A 22,302-nucleotide genomic window follows, 5' to 3' on the forward strand; every position below is an offset into this window, starting at 1 on the left:
TTGATGGAGAAATCATTGCAATAAATGAAAGTCTCAGGAATATTCTATGCCACATCAATAAATTTAAGAATGCAGTTATATTGTCAGACTCCAAAGCAGCTATTCTATCAGTAGTCTCTAATCACACACCTTCATCTCAAACAGCAGAAATAACTAAAATGCTCTCTCAATTAATATCACTCAATAAAAGAATTGTATTCCAATGGATACCATCCCATTGTGGAATCCTGGGAAACGAGAATGCTGGTGCTTTAGCAAAGAAGGGCAGCACAGCTACTTACAGACCTGTTACTAAATCTACATATTACTCTGTGAAAAGATTTATTAAATCTACATACTTAGACTTCAACAAACAAAATCTGATAACACAATCTCAAGGGAAAAAATGGAACTCTCTGCATCATAATCCACAGTTAATTCCCGATTTACCACGAAAATCGTCTGTAGCTGCATTTAGATTGGCAACAGGCCATGATTGTTTGGCCAAACACCTGCATAGAATTGGAATACATCAGTCCCCTAACTGTCCATTGTGCAACTCAAACCAAGAAATGGATTCGGAACACCTCAAAATCTGTGCTTCAGTGGCTGACCATGATAATATCTTTGAAAAATATTGGAGTGCAAGAGGTCAAATGACTTTATTGTCAAACGCCTGGAACAACAACATTAAAAAGATAATATACAGATAGAACATTCTCTATAGGCCTTTACCTATGGTGCGCGGTAAAAAGAACATAAGTCATAAATTGCAAGTCTTCAGTACAGCAAAAGCAAAGTTTGAAATGAGGACCAATATTATTATGATGGACTGGAACTCTCTCTGCTTCATTATGGAAGAGGATAGACAAATGACTTTTATACCTTCTGAAGAGGTACATTTTTTGTATTCATAACTCAATATATCAATTTCTGACTTACGCCCTTTTACCGAGCACCACAGAATTCAGACACACATCGGGTGAGTCACCTGTACCTTCTTTATAGGAAATGATGCAATTTCAGAAATTCATTTTACGTAGATAATCAGATCTGAAATGCAGAAGGCAATACTGTGCACGACACACAGGCAGCAATAGCTCATTTGGTTAAGATTAAGACATGCTGCTAATAATGGCAAGGTTGCGGGTTCGAGCCTCATACCATGCATGTTGCTTTAACGCGCTGTTTTAATGTGTGAATCACGGAATATTTCATACTTTTATTCGTCATTTCTACGCCTTTCTACACGATTCTAGAAACTATGGCTCTCCTATAAATTCCAGCGTTGCATTGGTTGAAATGACATCATTAAGTTGAAGGAACAGACAATGTGTATGTTCTTCCATCCTGGTTGAGTGGAAGAGAAGGTCTGATGGTCTTAACTCTCCCAGGGAAAATGAAACATTATTATTACACACTTACTTACTGGCTTTTAAGGAACCCGGAGGTTCATTGCTGCCCTCACATAAGCCTGCCATTGGTCCCTATCCTGAGCAAGATTAATCCATTCTCTATCATCATATCCCACCTCCCTCAAATCAATTTTAATATTATCCTCCCATCTACGTCTCGGTCTCCCCAAAGGTCTTTTTCCCTCCGGCCTCCCAACTAACACTTTATAGGCCTATACATTTCTGGACTCGCCCATACGTTTTACATGCCCTGCCCATCTCAGACGTCTGGATTTAATGTTCCTAATTATGTCAGGTGAAGAATACAATGCGTGCAGTTCTGTGTTGTGTAACTTTCTCCATTCTCCTGTAACTTCATCCCTCTTAGCCCCATATATTTTCCTAAGCACCTTATTCTCCAACTCCCTTAACCTATGTTCCTCTCTCAGAGTGAGAGTCCAAGTTTCATAGCCATACAGAACAACCGGTAATATAACTGTTTTATAAATTCTAACTTTAAGATTTTTTGACAGCAGACTGGATGATAAAAGCTTCTCAACCGAATAATAACAGGCATTTCCCATATGTATTCTGTGTTTAATGTCCTCCCGAGTATCATTTATATTTGTTACTGTTGCTATTATTATTATTATTATTATTATTATTATTATTATTATTATTATTATTATAAATATACAGAAATGAAAAATACATGCGCATGTATGTACTATAAAAGATAAAATGTATGCACAGAACTCAGAACATTGAAACTAACTAATTGTAGCTTGCCATTTCCGTTGAGTCAACACTTTGCAGCTGTCAGGTGCAATATGCTAAAGACTAGCAGTTTAAGCATGTATTATAAAATTGTTGTACTTTTAAGACTAATACCTTGTAAACAAATAAATAAGTAAATAGATAAATAAACAAAGAAAGAAAGAAAGAAAGAAATAAAGAAGTAAATAAAGAAAAAAGTAAAGAAGTACATAAAGAAAGAAGTAAAGAAATAAGTTATTAGATGTTAATTGTCGGATAAGAGTATTGAAACACGGAGAATCAATTAAGTATCTCGGCGTCACGTTTAATGATTCCCTAAATTTTGACTCTAAAAGTACAATTCAGAATCTACACAAAAAACTCTATTTACTGGCTTCTACACCCTTATTGAAATGTGAACAAAAATTTCTGGTTTTAAACACATCTATTTGTACATCGTTGATTTATCCCTTCCAGACCGCGGAGCCGAACAAAATCCCAATTAAGTTTCTTCAAGACAGTGATAAACTTATCAGAAGTGCCCTCAAACAAATTCTACAGCTCCCAACGGACACGCCAGACCATATGATTTATTCAGATATGAAGTGTAAAGGTCTTGGTCTCTTCAAAGCAGAGTGGGAAGCCCATCTTCAGCACGCCAATACTTGTCGCGTCCTCGCACTGTCAGCCAATCCCTAGTCATAGCCACTCGAGATCTCTTTACTGAAAGCACCGAATGCGTCAAATCTTTGCAGGTAACCGAGACATCCGACGTAATTAAAGACCCACGAACCAGTTTGTATGACGCTCGACGTATGAGGAAAAAACTGCGAGAAAAGGAATTCGAGGAGTGGGCTAAGCTACCTCAGAAAAGTCTTGGCGTAGAGCTATACAGCGAGTTTACTCCAGCGAATTCCTGGATACGACATCGTGAAGGCCTAACCTCTAACGAGTGGCGCGAAGCTATTAAAATGACTGCACACGTGTCTTCCGTACGTTCCCTTCCGGGCAGGACTCGGGACAACATCCTCTGTCGGCGATGCCACAGAGAGCCAGAAACACTTGCACATGTCCTGGGCTCTTGTCCGCACGGTGAAGTACTCCGTAACTCACGACACCATAGAATTCGTTCGATGATCGCCGAACAGTTTAGATCAATAAATTTTCAAGTGTTCGAAGAAGTTCACGGACTGGCAGACAATGGCAGTACAAACAGAATAGGCATGATTGCCATCCCGCCAAATAACAACAATGGCTACATCATCGGACCCACCGTTAGATTTGAAAAACAAAAGAGCCAACCTGAAGATGTAAATAGGGAAAAAACGACATCTATGTGCGTACCGTTCCATATTTCATGGACAAATACGGTCTACAACAAATTGAAGTAATAGGCCTTATGGTTGGAGCGCGCGGAACTATTCCCAGGTTCTTCTTCCAGACCTGGCAACGTTTCGGCCTAGAGGAAGGCAATTGATGACATCGTTCTTGTAGCTCTGAGAGGATCAATATTTATACTCCGCAACCATCTCTACGGTCAACAATGATCTTCAACTAATTAGTTAGTAGCTACTTATTTATTGCCATTTCTTGTCATTGTTGTAAGACTCCTTTCAACTTAAACATATGTATATTATTTATACTTCCAACTGCCTATTGCTCAATATGCTCTGTCTCTGTGGCAGCCTGTTAATACAGGGAGCTGTTATCTTTTAGATAAATAAATAAAAATAGGTACAATCTACCGGTAACCTGTTATGGATGCTTTTTTCATTAGCTTGTTTAAAACAAAGAATTATGTAACATAAGCTATTGCTGAAGTTCTGTAGTCGTTCAATAAAATGTAGAATTGTCTATTATTAATAACCAATGTATATAGAGTTATACAAGTTTCATACCTCTTCTTGCGTTGAAATCTCCTAGAAACACCTATTGATATTTCGAGGACATTGTATAAAATTCAGAGTTTAATATTTTCGGTAAAGAAGGCGTAGAGGGGTATGGAACTTTTACACTTTGCGTTAAAATGTCCTGGAAATAGGTACCTCAATTTCAATGTCATTAAATAACACGCAGAGTTACCTATTTTTCAGGTCCACACCTGTGGAGTAACGGTTAGCGCGTCTAGCCGCGGAACCAGGTGGCCCGGGTTCGATTCCCGGTCGGGACAAGTTACCTAGTTGAGGTTTTTTCCGGGGTTTTCCCTCAACCCAATATGAGCAAATGCTGGGTAACTTTCGGTGTTGGACCCCGGACTCATTTCACCAGTATTATCACCTTCATCTCATTCAGACGCTAAATAACCTTAGATGTTGATAAAGCGAAGTAAAAAAAACTACTACTACCTATTTTTCAGTGAGGAAGACGCATAGGAATATAGAAGTCTCACACTTTGCATTGAAATCGCCTAGAAATAGATACCGTAATTTCGAGGGTATTATATAAAATGCAGAACTGCATAAAATTGAAAAGGAAGAGGGAAATGAATAACTGTATACATGTGTGTATTGCTCTATTTTTTTATCCCCCTCCCAGATTACCAGAGTTTATTACTGTTTTAATATAACGAGGTACCGGTACTTAGTATTGTATATTATTTTAGGTAGGCCCTAATAATATGAAAGCCACCGGTGTACCTCAATCGGCTGAGGTACTTGCCTGCCGATTCGGAGTGGGTTCGATTCCCGCTTGCGCTAATTACCTAGTTGGTTTTTTCTGAGGTTTTCCCCAATCGTAAGACGAATGTCATGTAATCTATGGCGAGTCATCATCATCTCGCCAAATACCACCTCGCTATCATCAATCTCATCGACGCTAAATAATCCAGTAGTTGATACAACGTTGTTAAAACAACTAAAAACATAATAATATGAATACCTGTTGTTGAAGCTGTGACAGCTGAACTTGTGTCTGTACATTAATAGACGAGTTTCCAGATTGTGCTTCGATTCTTTCTTGATAATCCTTCATTTGTTTATCAAGGAGGACATTCTGCTCCTGGCTGTAACAAAGACAACTTTGAAAATGTGGTTTAAAACTCAAATACTGGAGCAGTATCAATGCAATAAGATTTACTAATGGTGATTTCTTGGAAACGAGGTTTGTTTTAAATTGATGTTTGCATTTTCACGGGTAAGGACATGGCCTACGTTACTCTTTATCTGAATGTAGGGTTATTTAAAAATCAGTAAAGATTTTAAAGTCCTCTAACTTGATTAAGAAATAAAGTTTATATAAAAATAATACTAGAGGTTTATTCAGATATAAACGAGTTTCAGAACATTCAAGTATGGTCGATATTTTTCTCCTCTATTCTATTTTCTAATTTTTTTTAGAAAATTCTGGTTAAGCAAGGTCCGTAGTCGCAGAACGGGTATTGGTTACCCAGAACTGCAAATGGAAGAAAAAAAAGTCAGATTAAAAAATGGAAGTGAGTGATACTTTAACTATTAGATTTTTTTTTGTAATTAGAGACAAAAATATATTTACCATTTCGCAACTGTATCCAGCAGCTCAATGATTCGATCTTGTAGCTGTTTTATTTTGTCATCTTTTTGAACTAATTCGGCACCATATTTTGTGCAGATTTCTTTTAGGTTGTTTTCGTCGTCCTCCTAAAGGATTAATTTTGAAATTAATAGTTGTTAATATAATTATTTGAACTCCCAGAAATTCAGTGTACAATATTTACAATTGCTGTTGGCTTACATTTAATGAAATCCTTACCAAGTGTTACTTTATACAAAAAATATCCCTCCAACCTCTTACTTCAGATCTTTATGTCTTAGATTTTGAACATGCATTGGTTATAAAACCTTATTCTTCCTCACCACTCATGGATCACCAAACAGGAATAATGTATCAAAATCATGCTTAAATGAATATGTAGTTACTGGAACAAGTATTCTTAAGTGTGTGTCTAAGAATATCGCATATCTTATAATTTTCCTCTCAAAAATAATCACTTTGACCACATTGCAAGTTACTTTAATGATGAAAGCTATCTTCTATTTTTAAAGAACATGTTATACTCATGAAAATTAGATATTGGTAATGTACGTACAGACGCTTTGTTTATTGTTTCCAGGAATTTGTCTTTCTCCTCCTTAAGTGCGTTTATTTGGTCTTGGGCTGATTTTAAAAGTACTTTTGTAGACTGGAGTTCATTCCAGAGCTCGACTTCGCGCTCACTATGCTTTGATTCTGTGGATGAATACAGTGAAAATTATTTTCATATAACAAAATAAGATTTCTACAAACCTCTTCAAATACATAGAGTTTACTAATTGGTCACGATGTGCCTTGAATTTGTTGTTTAGAAACTCACTCACTCACTCACTCACTCACTCACTCACTCACTCACTCACTCACTCACTCACTCACTCACTCACTCACTCACTCACTCACTCACTCACTCACTCACTCACTCACTCACTCACTCACTCACTCACTCACTCACTCACTCACTCACTCACATTACCGGTAGGCTACTGTGTATCAAAATTTAAAATTATAATAACTATGGCATGCTGTCTCAAATTTTCTTTAAATAAAGAAATCTCGTGATGGTGTTTTTATTGCTGTTTAATGCAATTGAGCCGTTCCCTGGAATAACAACTTAATGTATGTTACATTGTTTATCTGTTTCCATCATATATTGAATCCTCAATAGCACATCTCCCTCCTGACAAATATTATTTCCCTCCAACAAACACAGCACCTTCTAGAAACATTTGAATGTCATTCTGCGCAATGTTGTTATACGAGATCTAAAATGTTGTTGTTGTTTTCTAATGCCAGGCGTTTGACAGTAAAGTCATTTGACCTCTTGCACTCCAATATTTTTCAAAGATATTATCATGGCCAGCCACTGAAGCACAGATTCTGAGGTGTTCCGAATCCATTTCTTGGTTTGAGTTACACAATGGGCAGTTAGGGGACTGATATATTCCAATTCTATACAGGTGTTTGGCCAAAGAATCATGGCCTGTTGCCAATCTAAATGCAGCTACAGACGATTTTCGTGGTAAATCGGGAATTAACTGTGGATTATGATACAGAGAGTTCCATTTTTTCCTTTGAGATTGTGTTATCAAATTTTGTTTGTTGAAGTCTAAGTATGTAGATTTAATAAATATTTTCACAGAGTAATACGTAGATTTAGTAACAGGTCTGTAAGTAGCAGTGCTGCCCTTCTTTGCTAAAGCATCCGCATTCTCGTTTCCCAGGATTCCACAATGGGATGGTATCCATTGGAATACAATTCTTTTATTGAGTGATATTAATTGAGAGAGCATTTTAGTTATTTCTGCTGTTTGAGATGAAGGAGTGTGTTTAGAGACGATTGATAGAATAGCTGCTTTGGAGTCTGACAATATAATTGCATTCTTAAATTTATTGATGTGGCATAGAAGATTCCTGAGACTTTCACTTATTGCAATGATTTCTCCATCAAAACTTGTTGTTCCATACCCAAGAGATCTATAAAGTGAGAAGAGACAGCACGTAACACCTGCACCGGCACCTTGTTCTCTGGAGATCAAGGATCCGTCGGTGTATAAATGAAGCCAGTTTTGTGGAGGGTACCTAATATTAATTGTCTCTAAAGACAATTGTTTCAGTATTTCAGTGTTTACTTCTGATTTCAATATTTCTTGTGTTAAATTTAGATTATATTCTATATTTAATAGAGTTAGAGGGTTTGGTTTAATTTGTAAGTTTTCTTTTAAATTCGGGATATTGATTTTCTGTTTTAATTCTTGAACAATGGATATGAAACTTTTTTGAGTTTTCAATCTACAGAAAGGACTGTATGAATGCCAATTGTTTCCTGGTAATCTGATAAGTTTTTCATATTGAGAGATCTAAAATGTTTGATGCTGTGTCTTAAATTCAAGATTTTTTAATTGAGTTTTTATTCCAGAGAACGTCTCAATTGATCTTAGAACAGTTTGATGCTGTTTATTTTATAGTAATATCCATACTTTCGTTGGATTTACTTCTGTTCCGTATAATTTAAATTAAGATGCATCAAGGTTTTCTTCCTTCGAGTTGTATTTATTGCATTATGATACACTCCGTTGTCTCTACGGATTTTTAAATACTTCCCGTTCTGATACTGAAAATTGCAGGTTGTACATTTCTGAATTCTCCCGGTTCATTTGTATCATACCAGCTCTATTTGAGCGTGATCTGTCACTTTTCAGAGAGAGCATTTTTACTGTTAAGTATTTTTTTAATATGTTAGTTCTCCTATAAATTACAAATACGATTAAATAGTGCATTTAAAGATGTCCATATTCATACCTTCACCAGATACAACAATCGTCTTTGTTTTCTCAGCCATTTCTGCAAGTTGTCTGCCTTTCTCTTCAACCTCTAACATTCTCTGCTCACTGATGGACAGTTCGGATTCTAACTGCAACCTGTTACATAGAAAATTGTCTATAGTTTGAGAATATTGTTTTGAATAGACATAATGAATGTATGTATTTTTTTACACTGCAAGTGGGCAAGCACCCGGTGGCAGTGGTATACACAATATAAACAATACACAATAAAATTACAATACAATACACAATAAATTTACAATACACAATACAATTTTATACAAAATACAATAAGAATACACAATATAATTTAACGCAATAATAATAAAACATAAATAAAATACCTAATTTTACATTACAACCTACATAATTATGTATAAGCCCTACATAAGTTTCAATAGTCTTTCACTTTACTCTCATCTCACTCACTGTAGTGGCACTATGACGCATTTCACTGACACTTTAGCACACATTTCACTGACACTATAGAACACATTTCATTGACGCTATAAATTATCACTGATCGGAACTATTCACTGCACTGTAAAACCATAACTTCACTGACTAACCTCGCTTCACTGATACAACAGTTCAAATAAGTCAAATAATTACACCCTTATGCATACTTATAAACAGAACTACATTTAAATTAAACATTTCTAGTCTAAGGCCCTCTTACACGCTATTTTTAAATAATTTACAATTCAAACCAAGGAAGTAACTCGTCAGGCTAAATAAATACATGCCACCTTAAAAAATTAAATGTTAAATGTCACCTTAATTTTAATTTGCACTTTATATAAAACTTTTTAAATTATTCTTGAATCTCCTTAAGGAAGGACAGTCCTCAAAGACCGCTGCAGGTAGGTCATTCCAATCATTTATAGTTCTATTTAAAAATGAGAATTTACCTACATCCGTTTTCTGTAAACATCCGTTGTAGTTCTTGCGATAATTTTAAAATCTAACAAGTGAATACGGCGGGATAATATTTCCTGTATCTGTTTATGTAAGGTGCACTCACTGATTTAATAATATTGTTGTGTTACAGTAAAGGCGCTTTTACATTACAGCGAACGACATCGAATGAATTCGGCGTTCGGTGTAAAATGTATCTTGTCGTACACATTTTGTAACGAATCGAATTCACTCCATCTACAGTCTAACAACGAAGTTCCTTTGATGAACCGCCGAGTGAACGAACTCTGACGAAGGTGAACGAATGTGTTTGGTGGCGTTCTTTACTACTACAGTCTACATTAAGCGTTCGTTACCTTTCGTTCGCCGTCGACCGCTGTATGCATCGCAACTTAATGTAAATGAAGAACCGTTTGATCCAAAAATGCTGGTTGAATTTATGGCATCGTAGGACTTGGCTAAATTAATCAAAAAGTCCGAAACTTGCAATGTCGTGAAAACCAGTCTAACTATAGGGGAGACTGTTGTACCTTTAAACACTTTTCACATTTTATTTTTTTAATTTTGGGAAATGAAATGTTTAAAATGAAAAAAATTCTTGAAGTAATTATTGAAGATTCCTTTACAACTTCCTGTATGTATTTTCCTGTTTTACAGATCTATTAAGGATGGAAAAAATAAAATGAAGGGATATGTACTGCGTTCAAAGGTACAACAGCTTCATGTACCTTGGAACATACTCTCTTTTAAGTTGGAATACACGAAATATAGGTGGGAATATAGTTGTAAGAACTGATAATCATATTAAAATCTATTTGCAATCATAAACCAGAGCAGGCTTCTCTGATTCAGATTTTATTTCCTGGTGGAGCAATAACTGCTTCAACAGCTTTCTTCAAGGCATCAGGATCAATTGGGGGCCTCTCAACTCCAGACTTACTTCGTGACATGATCTTAAAATAAAAGAAAAACAAAAATCGATAGTGGCATGTACTTTGGAACATGTTCCATGGTACAAGATGTTTTGTGTTCAAAGGTACAAGAGGGTACATTTTTAAACAAATATGGCTCCCAAAACTAGAGATTCGAATAAATCATGGAAATTAAAATATGTTATTGCTCACCAGATGATAGGTAACACACCGTACTTGAAAGATATTAACAAATACAATCTGGTTTTCTATTAGAAAACATATACCAATGAACGAAATGTTTACTTTTGGTACTAAAAGAACTTCTTTTGTCCACAGAAGTCGCATTTTGCTGTAAATAAAATTGAAACTAAGAGCAGAGTTACTTAGCGACTTTCTCTGCAATCTACTTCAGTTTGAGTCCTCTAGGTAGCAGCAAACATTAAAAAGGAAAAAATGTTCAAAGGTACACTATGCTAAAGGTACAACAGTCTCCCCTACTTGTTTTTTTGAAAGATGGGACATGACAGTTAAGCGACCGAACTTGGAACTACAGTGCCATGTTGCCAATATGACCTACCATGCTGCCAGCTGATGGAAGGTATCAATTGACGTTAAGATGGCTGACGTTAAAACATTCATTGACAATTGACGCAAAGGTAAGAAAACAATACAAAAATCGACAGGGAATCAAAGACGAAACGTACCAATGCTAACATTGTGTGCACAATAAATGTCGCCAAGAGAGCTATTAAGCACTCGCCATGTGGGAACGGTAAGTTTGGCAACTCAACCGTTGTTATCATAGCAACAGGCCTACCATGCTATGTGACATTAGGTTGTTTTTCCGATCGCAACGCTCCTGTCATGTCCCATCTTTCAAAAAAACAAGTATAGCTCGAATATTAATTTTATTATTCCTCTATTAAACTTATGCAAAAGTGTCTACTCACTTTAAATTATGTTCTTCTTCTAATCTCTGTGTGACTTCATTAATCTTGTTTTGAAGACCTGTGATCGCTGCTACAGCTTCTTCTTCCTTCGTTGTTAAGGATTTCTTGAGATCAAGAACTCTGTAAGCAATAATCACTTTAAGTAGAAAACATTTTTCGCAGCATAAAGAACATTGTTAAATATGAATTGTTGAGAAAATAAGATAATTAGTTCTTATTGATTTTTGAACGATATTTAAAGATTATGTTAGGTCGTAGACCTATTTGAGAATTACTGGTCAGAACTAGGAACCTTTTGGAACATATGGGCTACATTGTACTATTATGAACTCCTCCTACAGTCGTGGAAAAAATATATAAAAATAAAAGAGAAAAAAGACTTCGAGTACATTGTCGTATTTTAATTTTGTTCAGTGACTCCAAATACGATACCATTATCAAGTACAAGTGTTTGCAATTCAGGTATATATTTATAGGATAAATTCACTCGTAAATATTGAATCTGAATAAGTTGCGCTAAATGTGGAAGGCAGACAGACAGATAGATAGATGACATGCCAATGTTTTTACTCTCGATATTAGGAATGCGAAAATTGTGCCATTATCATAACAATTTTCTTGAATAATTTCTGGAATCTCACCATACTTCGTATGAGGAATTAAAAATGTTAGTTTGAGGTACACAACCATATAATTTGACTAATTACAATTTCATAAGCTATTTGTACATGGTACCTGAAGGTAATATGGCCATCTTAATTTGAATTAATTTTTTTTATGACGGGTATTCTCTAAATAAAAACTTCACGTGTTTGCATGAACTTTGATTCTTTATGCATGCATAGAGAAATAATCCAAGACTTTCCTTTAAACCAGAGTGCTTTGTTGTTTACATTTTGAAAAATCTTACATTGTGCAGGTAATATGCCATGAAGGTAATATGGCCAGAAGAAAGAAAATTCATTGTTTTGGAAAAAAAAAAACATTTATTTATGATTAATTAAGTTCGAATTGAAAATAATAGTTCTTGGCTTTGTGACTAGGTCTATAAAACATTGCAATTTGAATAATTGTCAAACCCATGAGTAGGCATGTGATTACCGAACATTTAATTTCCCTCATTAAATGCGTTTTGTTTTGTCAAAGTATTATCAAATGTAGGACATTAATTTTTGTAACTCACTTTTTTGTGTGTTCAAAATAGCTAAGAATTTTCGTAATAAATTTGAATTTCATTTCGTTGTTAGTTATACGCCGAACATATGAAGAGTTCTCGGGAAAAACGATGAATGTCACATTTCTGTTAAGGATTAGATAATGATCTAATTGAGTCTATAACTGTAAGATGTAGTGCTGTTTCTATAGAAAATAAAGGAAAGGATTACTGTATTCGTGGTGATAATTCTCCTTATTACCGGTACCATTTTTCATAAGAACACCATTAAATTTCGTAGTGATCCATTGAATTAGATAATGACATCAACCTTAACAAAACTGTGACATTCATCGTTTTTCCCGCGAACTCTTCATATTTTTTTGTCAAGATACACACTTTGGGGTAGAAAACGAAATACAGAAATTTTGGAAGAATTGAACGTCCAACCTTATTAAATTTTCTTCAAATCTACAGAGTTAATTGGAAACAGCATGTTGAGAGAATGCCAACAGAAAGATGGCCAAATATAGTGCTACATTACCGTCCTTCTGGACAACGATCTGTTGGAAGACCATTAAAAAAATGGCATGAGACCATTGAGACCCTCAGCAGACAATAGGTCTAGTGCTTGAATTGGATGTTGATGATGATGATGATGATGATGATGATGATGATGGATTTGAATCTGTTTTGTGTCAGTTTTTGAATCTAACAGAACTTGCTACATTTGTTGATGAAACCATGAGCTATATTTTACCACTGATTACAATATTCATTCTCCGTTTGGAGCAGTATTTTTACACCTGATGTCACACTGTCTCTACGTGGACTTTACTAATACACGCACATAAAGCTTTTCCTGCATAATTATTGCAATGCGTTATACTGGATTGTAGCAAGTTAGTGATATTTTATATCTGGTACAAAATAAGCACAACATAATGACAATGACAAGAATAATCTTAATGATAATATCGTCGCCTGAATGCAAGAACTAGGTAACTTGATTTTTCATATTTTGTGACATTACCTATTTACTTATTTATTGCACTAAGGAATATGTCTCGTTTTCTTTTACCTATTTGTTATATTGAATACCCAATGTCCCATCCCTACCTTCCCGCGGTGCAGCTGTTAGTAAGCATAATTTTACAAGCTGAACTAAAGAGAGGGGCTACTCATCAATTAGCACTGGTCAGCTTGATGAGTTAATGACTGAATTTGGTATAATTTTCCTCTAACCAATATCTAATTCCCTCTTTACCCTTTCCTATCCAGTCCTCTGACTGAACTCTTACTTTCTTCGACCCTGACGGCATTAGAGCATTCGAGGCCTAGGGGTTCATTTCCCTTTCCTTCCTCCTCTTTCTACTTTTCTGTTCCTAGTGCTGACCTGCTATGGCACTAAAATCGTCCTCCAGTGGCTTAAGGAGGGAAAGCTGGTGATCAACAAGATCTCCCAGCTAGGTCCAATGGACCCGTCGACCAACAGCAGGTGTGGTCCTCCAGACATTCTGGGGGTTGTGTGTGAATGAAGTAGCCACCAAAACGTTAAAATATGGTGTTCACTTAAATCGGCTACAACTTGCCATTTTTCACTCCAATATGAAATGAGCACCATTAAGGTAAAATTATCTGGAGGTAAAATAGTCCCCCAATCGGATCTCCGGGCGGGGACTACTTTAATGGTACAGAATCAACTAGACATCTTACAATGGAATGCTGGCGGTATAAATGTGGCTGGTCATGATAATATCTTTGAAAAATATTGGAGTGGAAGAGGTCAAATGACTTTATTGTCAAACGCCTGGCATTAGAAAACAACAACAACATTTTGTGCGATTTTTGCTATGCTATAAAAGAGGTAACTAAAAAACGCAAATTTCGAGTTACCTAGTTCTTGCATTCACGTGACGATATAATAATAATAATAATAATAATAATAATCATCAGGGAACGGATTTATATGGACTAAAAATATATGAAATATGTAAATATATATGTAGTTATTTTTACCAAAATATGGAATTAAATATGGATTTTTACCAAAATATGGAATTAAATATGGACTTAAAATTATAAAAAAAATGACTATGTACGTTAAATATTGGTACATTTTAATCAAACTAAACAAAAAATATAATGGACGTACCTTATCTTCCAATGTAGTTTCAACAAAACACAATTTTTATTGTCTGTTACCATAACAATAGGTTACAAACATTTCTTTCAAGTGCTGAAAAGTGAATCTTCTTCTATTGTCTCTGAGGATAGATTTATACTGACTAAAAGAGCGTTCGACGTCACAAGAAGTAACTGGTACATAATTCAATTTCACAATGTCTGCTGGGGATAAGTCCAAGTTAATCTTCACTGTTGATTCACCACTCATCACAGCAACAACCTTTTGTAGTTCTTCATATCCAGGGTTTTTTGAAAGTACAGTGTCCACCTTAGCTCTTACTGCATCTGCAACTTTACCTCTACCACGATTCAGTTGTTCCACAGTACTATTTATAATTTCAAAACTTTCAGATAGTGAAAGGTGCCTATTTTGGAGACTTTTGAGCGTTTTTATGATGCATGAAAATGTATGCTGAATGTGAGCTAAGTCATTCTTCACACTTATGTCACAGGTAACTGTTTTCGCAGTATCAATTGAGACTGCATCTTCAGAGTCCAATGCAAGGAGAACATTGTTAATAGAGTCTATATGTTCGGCATAATATTCAACTGCTTCTAGCCATGTACCCCATCTAGTTAAAATTGGCTTTGGTGGCAATGGAATTTCAGGGTACATTTCTTTCAACACGTTAACTCTACTGGGAGCTTTGAGAAATACTTTTTTCACTGATGAAATCAACAAATCTACTTTAGGGAAATTGTCTCTGACCACTTCTGCCACACGATGAAATGCATGCGCCACACAAGTAAAATGAGTCAATTTAGGATATACAACAGATAATGCTTGTCCAGCTTTGACCATATAAGGGGCAGCATCGCTAATAAAGAATAACACATTATCGTACATAATACCCTTTGGCCACAGGATACCCATAGCTTCGTTGAACAGTTTAACTATAGTTTTGTTATTGCACTTTTCTAGAACATCACAATGTAAAAGAATTCGTTCAGAATATTGTTCACTTAACAAACCGATAACTACATTACCAACAAGTCTACCTTCTTTGTCGGGAGTCTCATCAATGGAAACCCAAATTGAACTATCTTTAATTTCATCTCTTATCTTCTGTATTGTCTCATCGTAGATGGATGGAGCATACGTCTTCCTAAGTGTTGACTCATCCGGGATTGTATGTTGAGTATATTTTTCAAGGAATTCCCTGAAGACCTTATTCTTTAGTTTGTAGAGAGGAATATCAGCAGAGATGAGAGAACGGCACAGGTCGATGTTAAACTCAGATCTTACATTCGATGTTGTTGGTTGTGTTAAAAACAATTGTCTCTGCTTGGAATTTAGTTGTTTGTTGGCCTGATGTTTACTAGTTGTAATGTGTTGTTGCACCAGGAACTTTTGTGTAGATGATACTGCACACTGACACAAATTACAAAATAATATTTTATTGTCAGTTGATAAACCATCTTCTTTAAATTCTGAAATGTAACTTGTTAGTTTTGATTTTAAATTGACTGAATGACGTACTTTTGGCATATTTACCGTCTTTATAGTATGATTTACAAAACTGAACCTATGTGTACTCTGACTGGCATTTAACTGTTGAGCTGCACAACTGAAGTCTGTTAAAAATTTTAAATTAAATTAATACAGTTTTGTAACTTACTTTCCCATTGTTGATAGGACTGCTAATTTTCAAATAACTCTGATGTTAAAGGGATTACTGAACATGTGTTTAAATCTCTATTGTTGAAATGTATTTTTAAAAGTTAATGGAATTTTGTTTTGTTTTATTGTTAAACCTAATATAATATGGACTGTTTTATATGAAATATGGAAAATATATGGAAATTAACGAAAATATGTACTAAACTCTAAAATATGGAAAAATATGGAAAATAAAAGTAGGATTTTTCAACCCTACACATTGTGAAACATAAAGATAATGCAAAATATAAATTATATTAGCTTTATAAGTAAATATGTATTTACATATAAATCCTTTCCCTGATAATCATCATCATCATCATCATCATCATCATCATCATCATCATCATCATCATCAGGGGCGGCTTTCGAAGAGGGGCTGCGGAGCTGCAGCACCCCCAGACAATTGTGGCTCTTGTCTCGTTTTATTTTGTGAAATACATTTATTATACAGTCTCTATTTAGCGGCTCGAATTTTTAAAAGAATTTCGCTCTCATTGACATGCACGCAATCGTTAGTGAAGTCATTTCCTCCCCTGATGCTGCCAGAGCGAAACCAGACACAAGGACTATAGGGTGAAGCCACTGCCTCCCCTGGAGCTGCCAGTCCCGTCTAGGATGCTTTGCGCGTTAGTTTTACCCCTCCTCCCCGGTGCCTCTGGCCGTGAATCCAGAGTTTCCAGGCGCTGCAAAATTTGCAGCAGTTTGTCAGTAGCGCGCAGTTTTAAATACATTTTCTTCAATGTTGGGAGTATAACAAGTGCAACAATGTTTAATTCTGTACAATATTTACAGACTATTCAGTTCAGCACCTTAACAATTCAGGAGAAATGTGAAATTAAGTGCCCATCAGTTGAATCTCATAATGGAAAGAGCCGCTAAACAAAATACAAAGGCTCGCATATTTTTTTTTTATAATTTATCCAGTATCCCTGCTTTCTACCCTCGATCTCCACACAGTCTGTATTAGATTAATGTGTTTCAAAGACAATTCAATCAGCTGGGGCAACAAGATGGATTTAAAATAAGAACAGTAAATGTTGTTCATGAGAAGGTGCCATTGCTAGAATGTTTTCAAACCATAATGGAATCTGAAACATCTAACATCACAATAAATGAGGCAAGCGCCCTGGTGCGTGCTCTTGAATATCCTGATTTCAATTTCTGGCTCAGTTATTTTTTTCATTTATTGATGTATCATGTATATATATTATACAACAAACTACAACATCGCCAGTTAGATATTTCTAAGGTTCAAATCTGCATATAAAAAATTAAATCATTGTTCATTTAACGACACTCGCAACTGCAGGGGTTATATCAGCGTCGCCGGTGTGCCGGAATTTTGTCCGCAGGAGTCTTTTAAATGCCGTAAATCTACTAACATGAGCCTGTCTCATTTAAACACAACTTACAAGATAAGGCGCATGGAACTAATCTTTAAATAAAGTAAGTTGCTTGGTTTATTTTTGTATGCAGCCCCCCTTAATTCAATACCCACGAGCCGCCACTGATCATCATCATCGTGGATTGGATTTTTTAACGTTATTGTCATACCTGAGTTCAAGACTCTCTCTTTGCTTCTCTAGTTTTGTTACTTGATCATTTGCTATTTTGTTTATCTTTGTTAATTCCTTGGTCTTATTTTCGAAGGCTGTTTCTCTTATCTTGAGTTGTCCTTCTAGCACCTTCATCTGAGATTGTAACTGTGTCACTTTTCCTTCATCGGAAGATAATTTCTGTTCCATGTCCCTGAGTTTTTGTCGTGCTGCTATTAATTGAAGATCCATAGAACTCTACGAAAAGAAGGAATAAGGTGAAGTGATACAAGTTAAAACTTCTGACTCACGTACCTCTTAAATTTAACAATTTGTTTGAAAAAAATAGCAAACGGAATGATTAAATGAGCACAACTTTAAAATCATTATGTTAAAAATAATTCCTGTCGGAATACTGTATTCGTTTACCTTTCGATCTTTAAGAACGTTGCCTTTATCTCGCTCAGCTTCCAGTTCTTCAACGCAGGCTTTCAATTTCTGGGTTAAGTCTGTATTCTCAACGACAAGAAGGTCAACTTTTTGCTGTAGACTAAGTTCATGTTTGCTGGGAGTTTGATTTTCCAACGTGGATATCTGCACTGTCATTACGTTTCTAATATCTGAGAGAAGTTCAGTAATTGCTTGTGTTTGGGTAGCCTTAGTGTCTTCCAGCTGTTTGAACAGATCGTCACCTGAAAATTGTGCACAAAATCATTTACTTTATTGAACATGCAATCCACATTTCAAGGGACCAGTTTGAGTTCGAGATTCTGAGGTGTTAATTTAATATATTCTGTATACTTTAATTAACTTTGTGAAGAGTTATTGCAAGGATTTTGTGTACAGTAGCCTAGTGGCAAAAAAAAAAAAAAAAAAACCGGGCCGACCCTTGTAGCCTTGTTCACTCCAGAGCACGATAGACTGGTAATGAAGACTTACGTGGTTCGAATCCTGCCTGAGAAGGAAACTTTTTTTTTGTTCCTTATCAAATTTATTCTCAGTACTTTTCGATTGCTGGTAAAATTCATGTTCTGGGAATAATAAGTTAATTAAGTAATAAAATATCGCTACAATCGAAAAGTACTGGGAATAAATTTGAATAAGGAACAAAAAAAGTTTCCTTCCCAGGCAGGATTCGAACCACGAAACTCTTAGTTACCAGTCAATCGTGCTCTGGAGTGAACAAGGCTCTAAAATCAGCTATAAGGTTCGATCCGTTTTTTTTTTTTGCCACTACTGTAGTTTCAAGTTTGCACAAATCCTAGAAATGGCTCTCGTTTTACAACCTATAAAGGAAAAATCTTAAGATGGTACAGAAATATCGAGAGGTTTCACGGAAGTGTACATTTTCACATTCCCTAATTCCGGAAAGGTATTTTTTTAACATGCAGTGTCTCTCTTACCGTCTGCAGCAATTTGTCCTAAATTAATGGATATACCGTATTTTTCTCGTATTCAGTGTTTACGAGCCAATTTATATGATAATGATGCACGTGAAATATAATAATTTTAATAAAAAATTAATGGGTATTATTTAAAAGACAAAAATGCCGATTTACTTCTGTGGCTGGGTAGAAAAAGGTCTTAAGTAAAAATTTTATACTTTTCAGGAAAGCAGTAGAAAGATTGAAATTGGTGTCAATTATAAAGATTTTTTTAATTAAGAGGTTTTTCCTGGATATTATTTGTTTATATTTCTTGTAAAGTAGATAATGTTGCTCATTTAACAATTTTCTTGATTATTTCCAAAAATAGCCGCACTTAAGCCCTTTTAAGACTAGAAGCCAAACTGAGTAGAAGGGACTATTAAACATAAGACCTTTTTCATGTCAAAATAAATGAGAAATGTAAATTATTAGGAATGCAAAATAGGTCTTAAACAATTATAGGACTGTTTACCCTGGTGCTTAAAGTTTTAAAAGGAAAGGGCATCAGTATGTGATAAAATGGCTAAAATACAAGTTAGGCCTTTTTGATAGGGACGCGTAGAAAGTAAACATGTGATGGTTTGTAAGGAATAAAATACTAAATATACTTAAGTCCTTTATTCTGTGTGTGCTCGATTCAAAAAGTACTTGGGACATTTGGTAACGCTCTATAAATTCAGTCAGGAGTCTTATTTGACTTTAGCCGTTTTACCAGATTGTAGAGAATTGTTTCCGCTTTCAGAATATGTAAAAATCTCATTTTCACAAAAAATTGACTTAAGACCTTTTTCCTCCCGGCCACAGACTTAAAGCCATGTGTAATTATGATGGTGAAATGAGTTACCCAGCGATTCCCCTTCAATTGGTTGAGGGAAAAACTCGGAAAAGAATCAACCAGATAATTGGTCTCAACCAGGATTAACCGGGGTTCGCTCGTTTCACGGTCAGGTAGAGGTGGATGAGAGAAACCCCTCACGCTCGCTTTGTCCTCCACAATTTTCTACATAGTCCATGCGAAAATCAAACCCTGGTCGCCACGGTGGAAGGCAGAGTGACTAACTCCTCGGCCACGGAGAGTTCCTTTACTTTCTCATTCTGAGAAGTTTAAGAGAAAGTAGCTAATGTGATTCTGCAGAAAATCGATTTTTTTTTTGTAGAAATGCACGTGATATCGAAGAAGTGTTCTAGGCGTGCAATCTGTCTGCATACATCGAATTCTTCTAAACTAGTGAACGGATTTCGTGCTTATTGAGTATCTACGAGTCAATTCTTCCGGGAACATTTTAACTCAGCTGTCCCTACATATTTTTCCTGAGCGTTGTATTACGAAGGACAATGTACTGTAATGTGACCTGTGCGCATTTACAGGTGTTTTGGTGGGAATAACTGACCATGTACGCATTTAATAGCGCCGGGGTATAGATCTATTTCCCTTTGTCTGTCGTGCAGTATGCCTGATGTATGGTTGGCACACACCTCTGGACTGGAGGGCACAAGTCAGGTGTTTCACATGTAGGCTACTCACCTTCGTGAACGCACTTCTCGAGGTGCTCGTGCAGTTTCGTCTCGTCGCCCTCTGCATTACTGCCGTTCATGTTCAAGAGGTTTTCGAATGCTGTATTTCTGGTCTTCAGCACGTTGGTGCAAAATTCCACGTAGCAGTCTGGAATGGCTTGCAGTTTTTCTTCCAACTTCTCCATGAAATCAGAACTGAGCTCTGCAAAATAACAGCGTCATTAGTTTTGCAAATAGATATATGATAATTATCCTTGCTCACTAACTATTCATAATTTTCTTGAAGGCTGAAGAAGAAGCAGTGAAATAGTTATCTGCCTCAGAATATTAATTGAGAACCCTAGAAATAATCTGCACGAGACGAATTGACAAAGTGCTATTGTTTTTTATTTAATTTCTTGTTTTCTTATGTTAAGGTAGCCTACTTGAGTATCAATAATCACGTAAGAAGTGGGGAATTGAATAGGTTTACGTTAATAGCGAAAGGTATTTCTTGTATTAGTTACTGCTATATTGTGAATGTGAAACCCCAAGAGTTCCGTGAGCAAATCCTAGGCGTCCCGCGTGTTCCAAAAAGTTTTAAAATTTTATTTTGTACTTAGAGGATACTATAAAATTAATATAAAAATCACGAAAATATGAAACATCACCAGTAATAATAATTACCGGCACTTACTTACAAATAGGAACCCGGAGGTTCATTGCTACCCTCAAATAAGCCCGCCATCGGTCCCTATTCTGAGCAAGATTAATCCAGTCTCTACAATCATATCCCACCTCCCTCAAATCAATTTTAATGTTATCCTCCCATCTACATTCGCCCTTCCCAAAGGACTTTTTCCTTCCGGCCTTCCAATTAACACTCTATATGGATTTCTGGATTCACCCATAAGTGCGACATGCCCTGCCCATCTCAAACGTTTGGATTTAATGTTCCCAATTATGTCAGGTGAAGAATACAATGCGTGCAGTTCTGCGTTATGTAACTTTCTCCATTCTCTTGCAACTTCGTTCCTCTTACCTCAAATATTTTCCTAAGGACCTTATTCTCAAACACTCAACTTCTGTTCCTCCCTCAAAGTGAGAGTCCAAGTTTCACAACCATACAGAAAAAATGGTAATATAACTGTTTTATAAATTCTAACTTTTAGGTTTTTTGACAGCAGACTAGATGACAAAAGCTTCTCAACCGAATAATAATTGACATTTCCTATATTTATTCTACGTGTAGTTTTCTCCCGAGTGCCATTTATATTTGTTACGTTGCTCCAAGATATTTGAATTTTTACCACTTCTTCAAAGAACAAATTTCCAATTTTTATATTTACATTTCTTACTATGTTCTGGTCACGAGACATAATCATACACTTTGTATTTTCGGGATTTACTTCCAAACTTATCTCTTTACTTACTTCAAGTAAAATTCCCGTATTTTCCCTAATAGTTTGCGAATTTTCTCCTAACTTATTCACTTCATCCGCAAAGACAAGCAGGTGATGTAATCCATTCAATTCCAAACCCGCTCTGTTGTCCTGGACTTTCCTAATTGCATGTTCTAGAGTAAAAGTTAAAAAACTAAAGG

At 35.8% G+C, this 22,302-nt stretch overlaps 1 protein-coding gene across 1 annotated transcript in view; it reads right to left on the reverse strand.

Moving 5' to 3' along the window:
• Positions 1-22,302, reverse strand: part of LOC138697642 (putative leucine-rich repeat-containing protein DDB_G0290503) — a 59,368-nt gene that overhangs the window by 12,653 nt on the left and 24,413 nt on the right. Inside the window, exons 5-12 of the mRNA XM_069823068.1 lie at positions 20,731-20,922; positions 18,208-18,470; positions 17,798-18,036; positions 11,241-11,360; positions 8,436-8,554; positions 6,193-6,332; positions 5,619-5,743; positions 5,007-5,130 (exon numbers count right to left, since the gene is read on the reverse strand). Of these exons, the coding sequence (XP_069679169.1) occupies positions 5,007-5,130; positions 5,619-5,743; positions 6,193-6,332; positions 8,436-8,554; positions 11,241-11,360; positions 17,798-18,036; positions 18,208-18,470; positions 20,731-20,922 (1,322 nt within the window). The remainder of the gene's footprint in view (positions 1-5,006; positions 5,131-5,618; positions 5,744-6,192; positions 6,333-8,435; positions 8,555-11,240; positions 11,361-17,797; positions 18,037-18,207; positions 18,471-20,730; positions 20,923-22,302) is intronic.

Source organism: Periplaneta americana, chromosome 4 (genome assembly GCF_040183065.1).
Source record: "Periplaneta americana isolate PAMFEO1 chromosome 4, P.americana_PAMFEO1_priV1, whole genome shotgun sequence".
NCBI classification, from domain to species: domain Eukaryota; kingdom Metazoa; phylum Arthropoda; class Insecta; order Blattodea; family Blattidae; genus Periplaneta; species Periplaneta americana.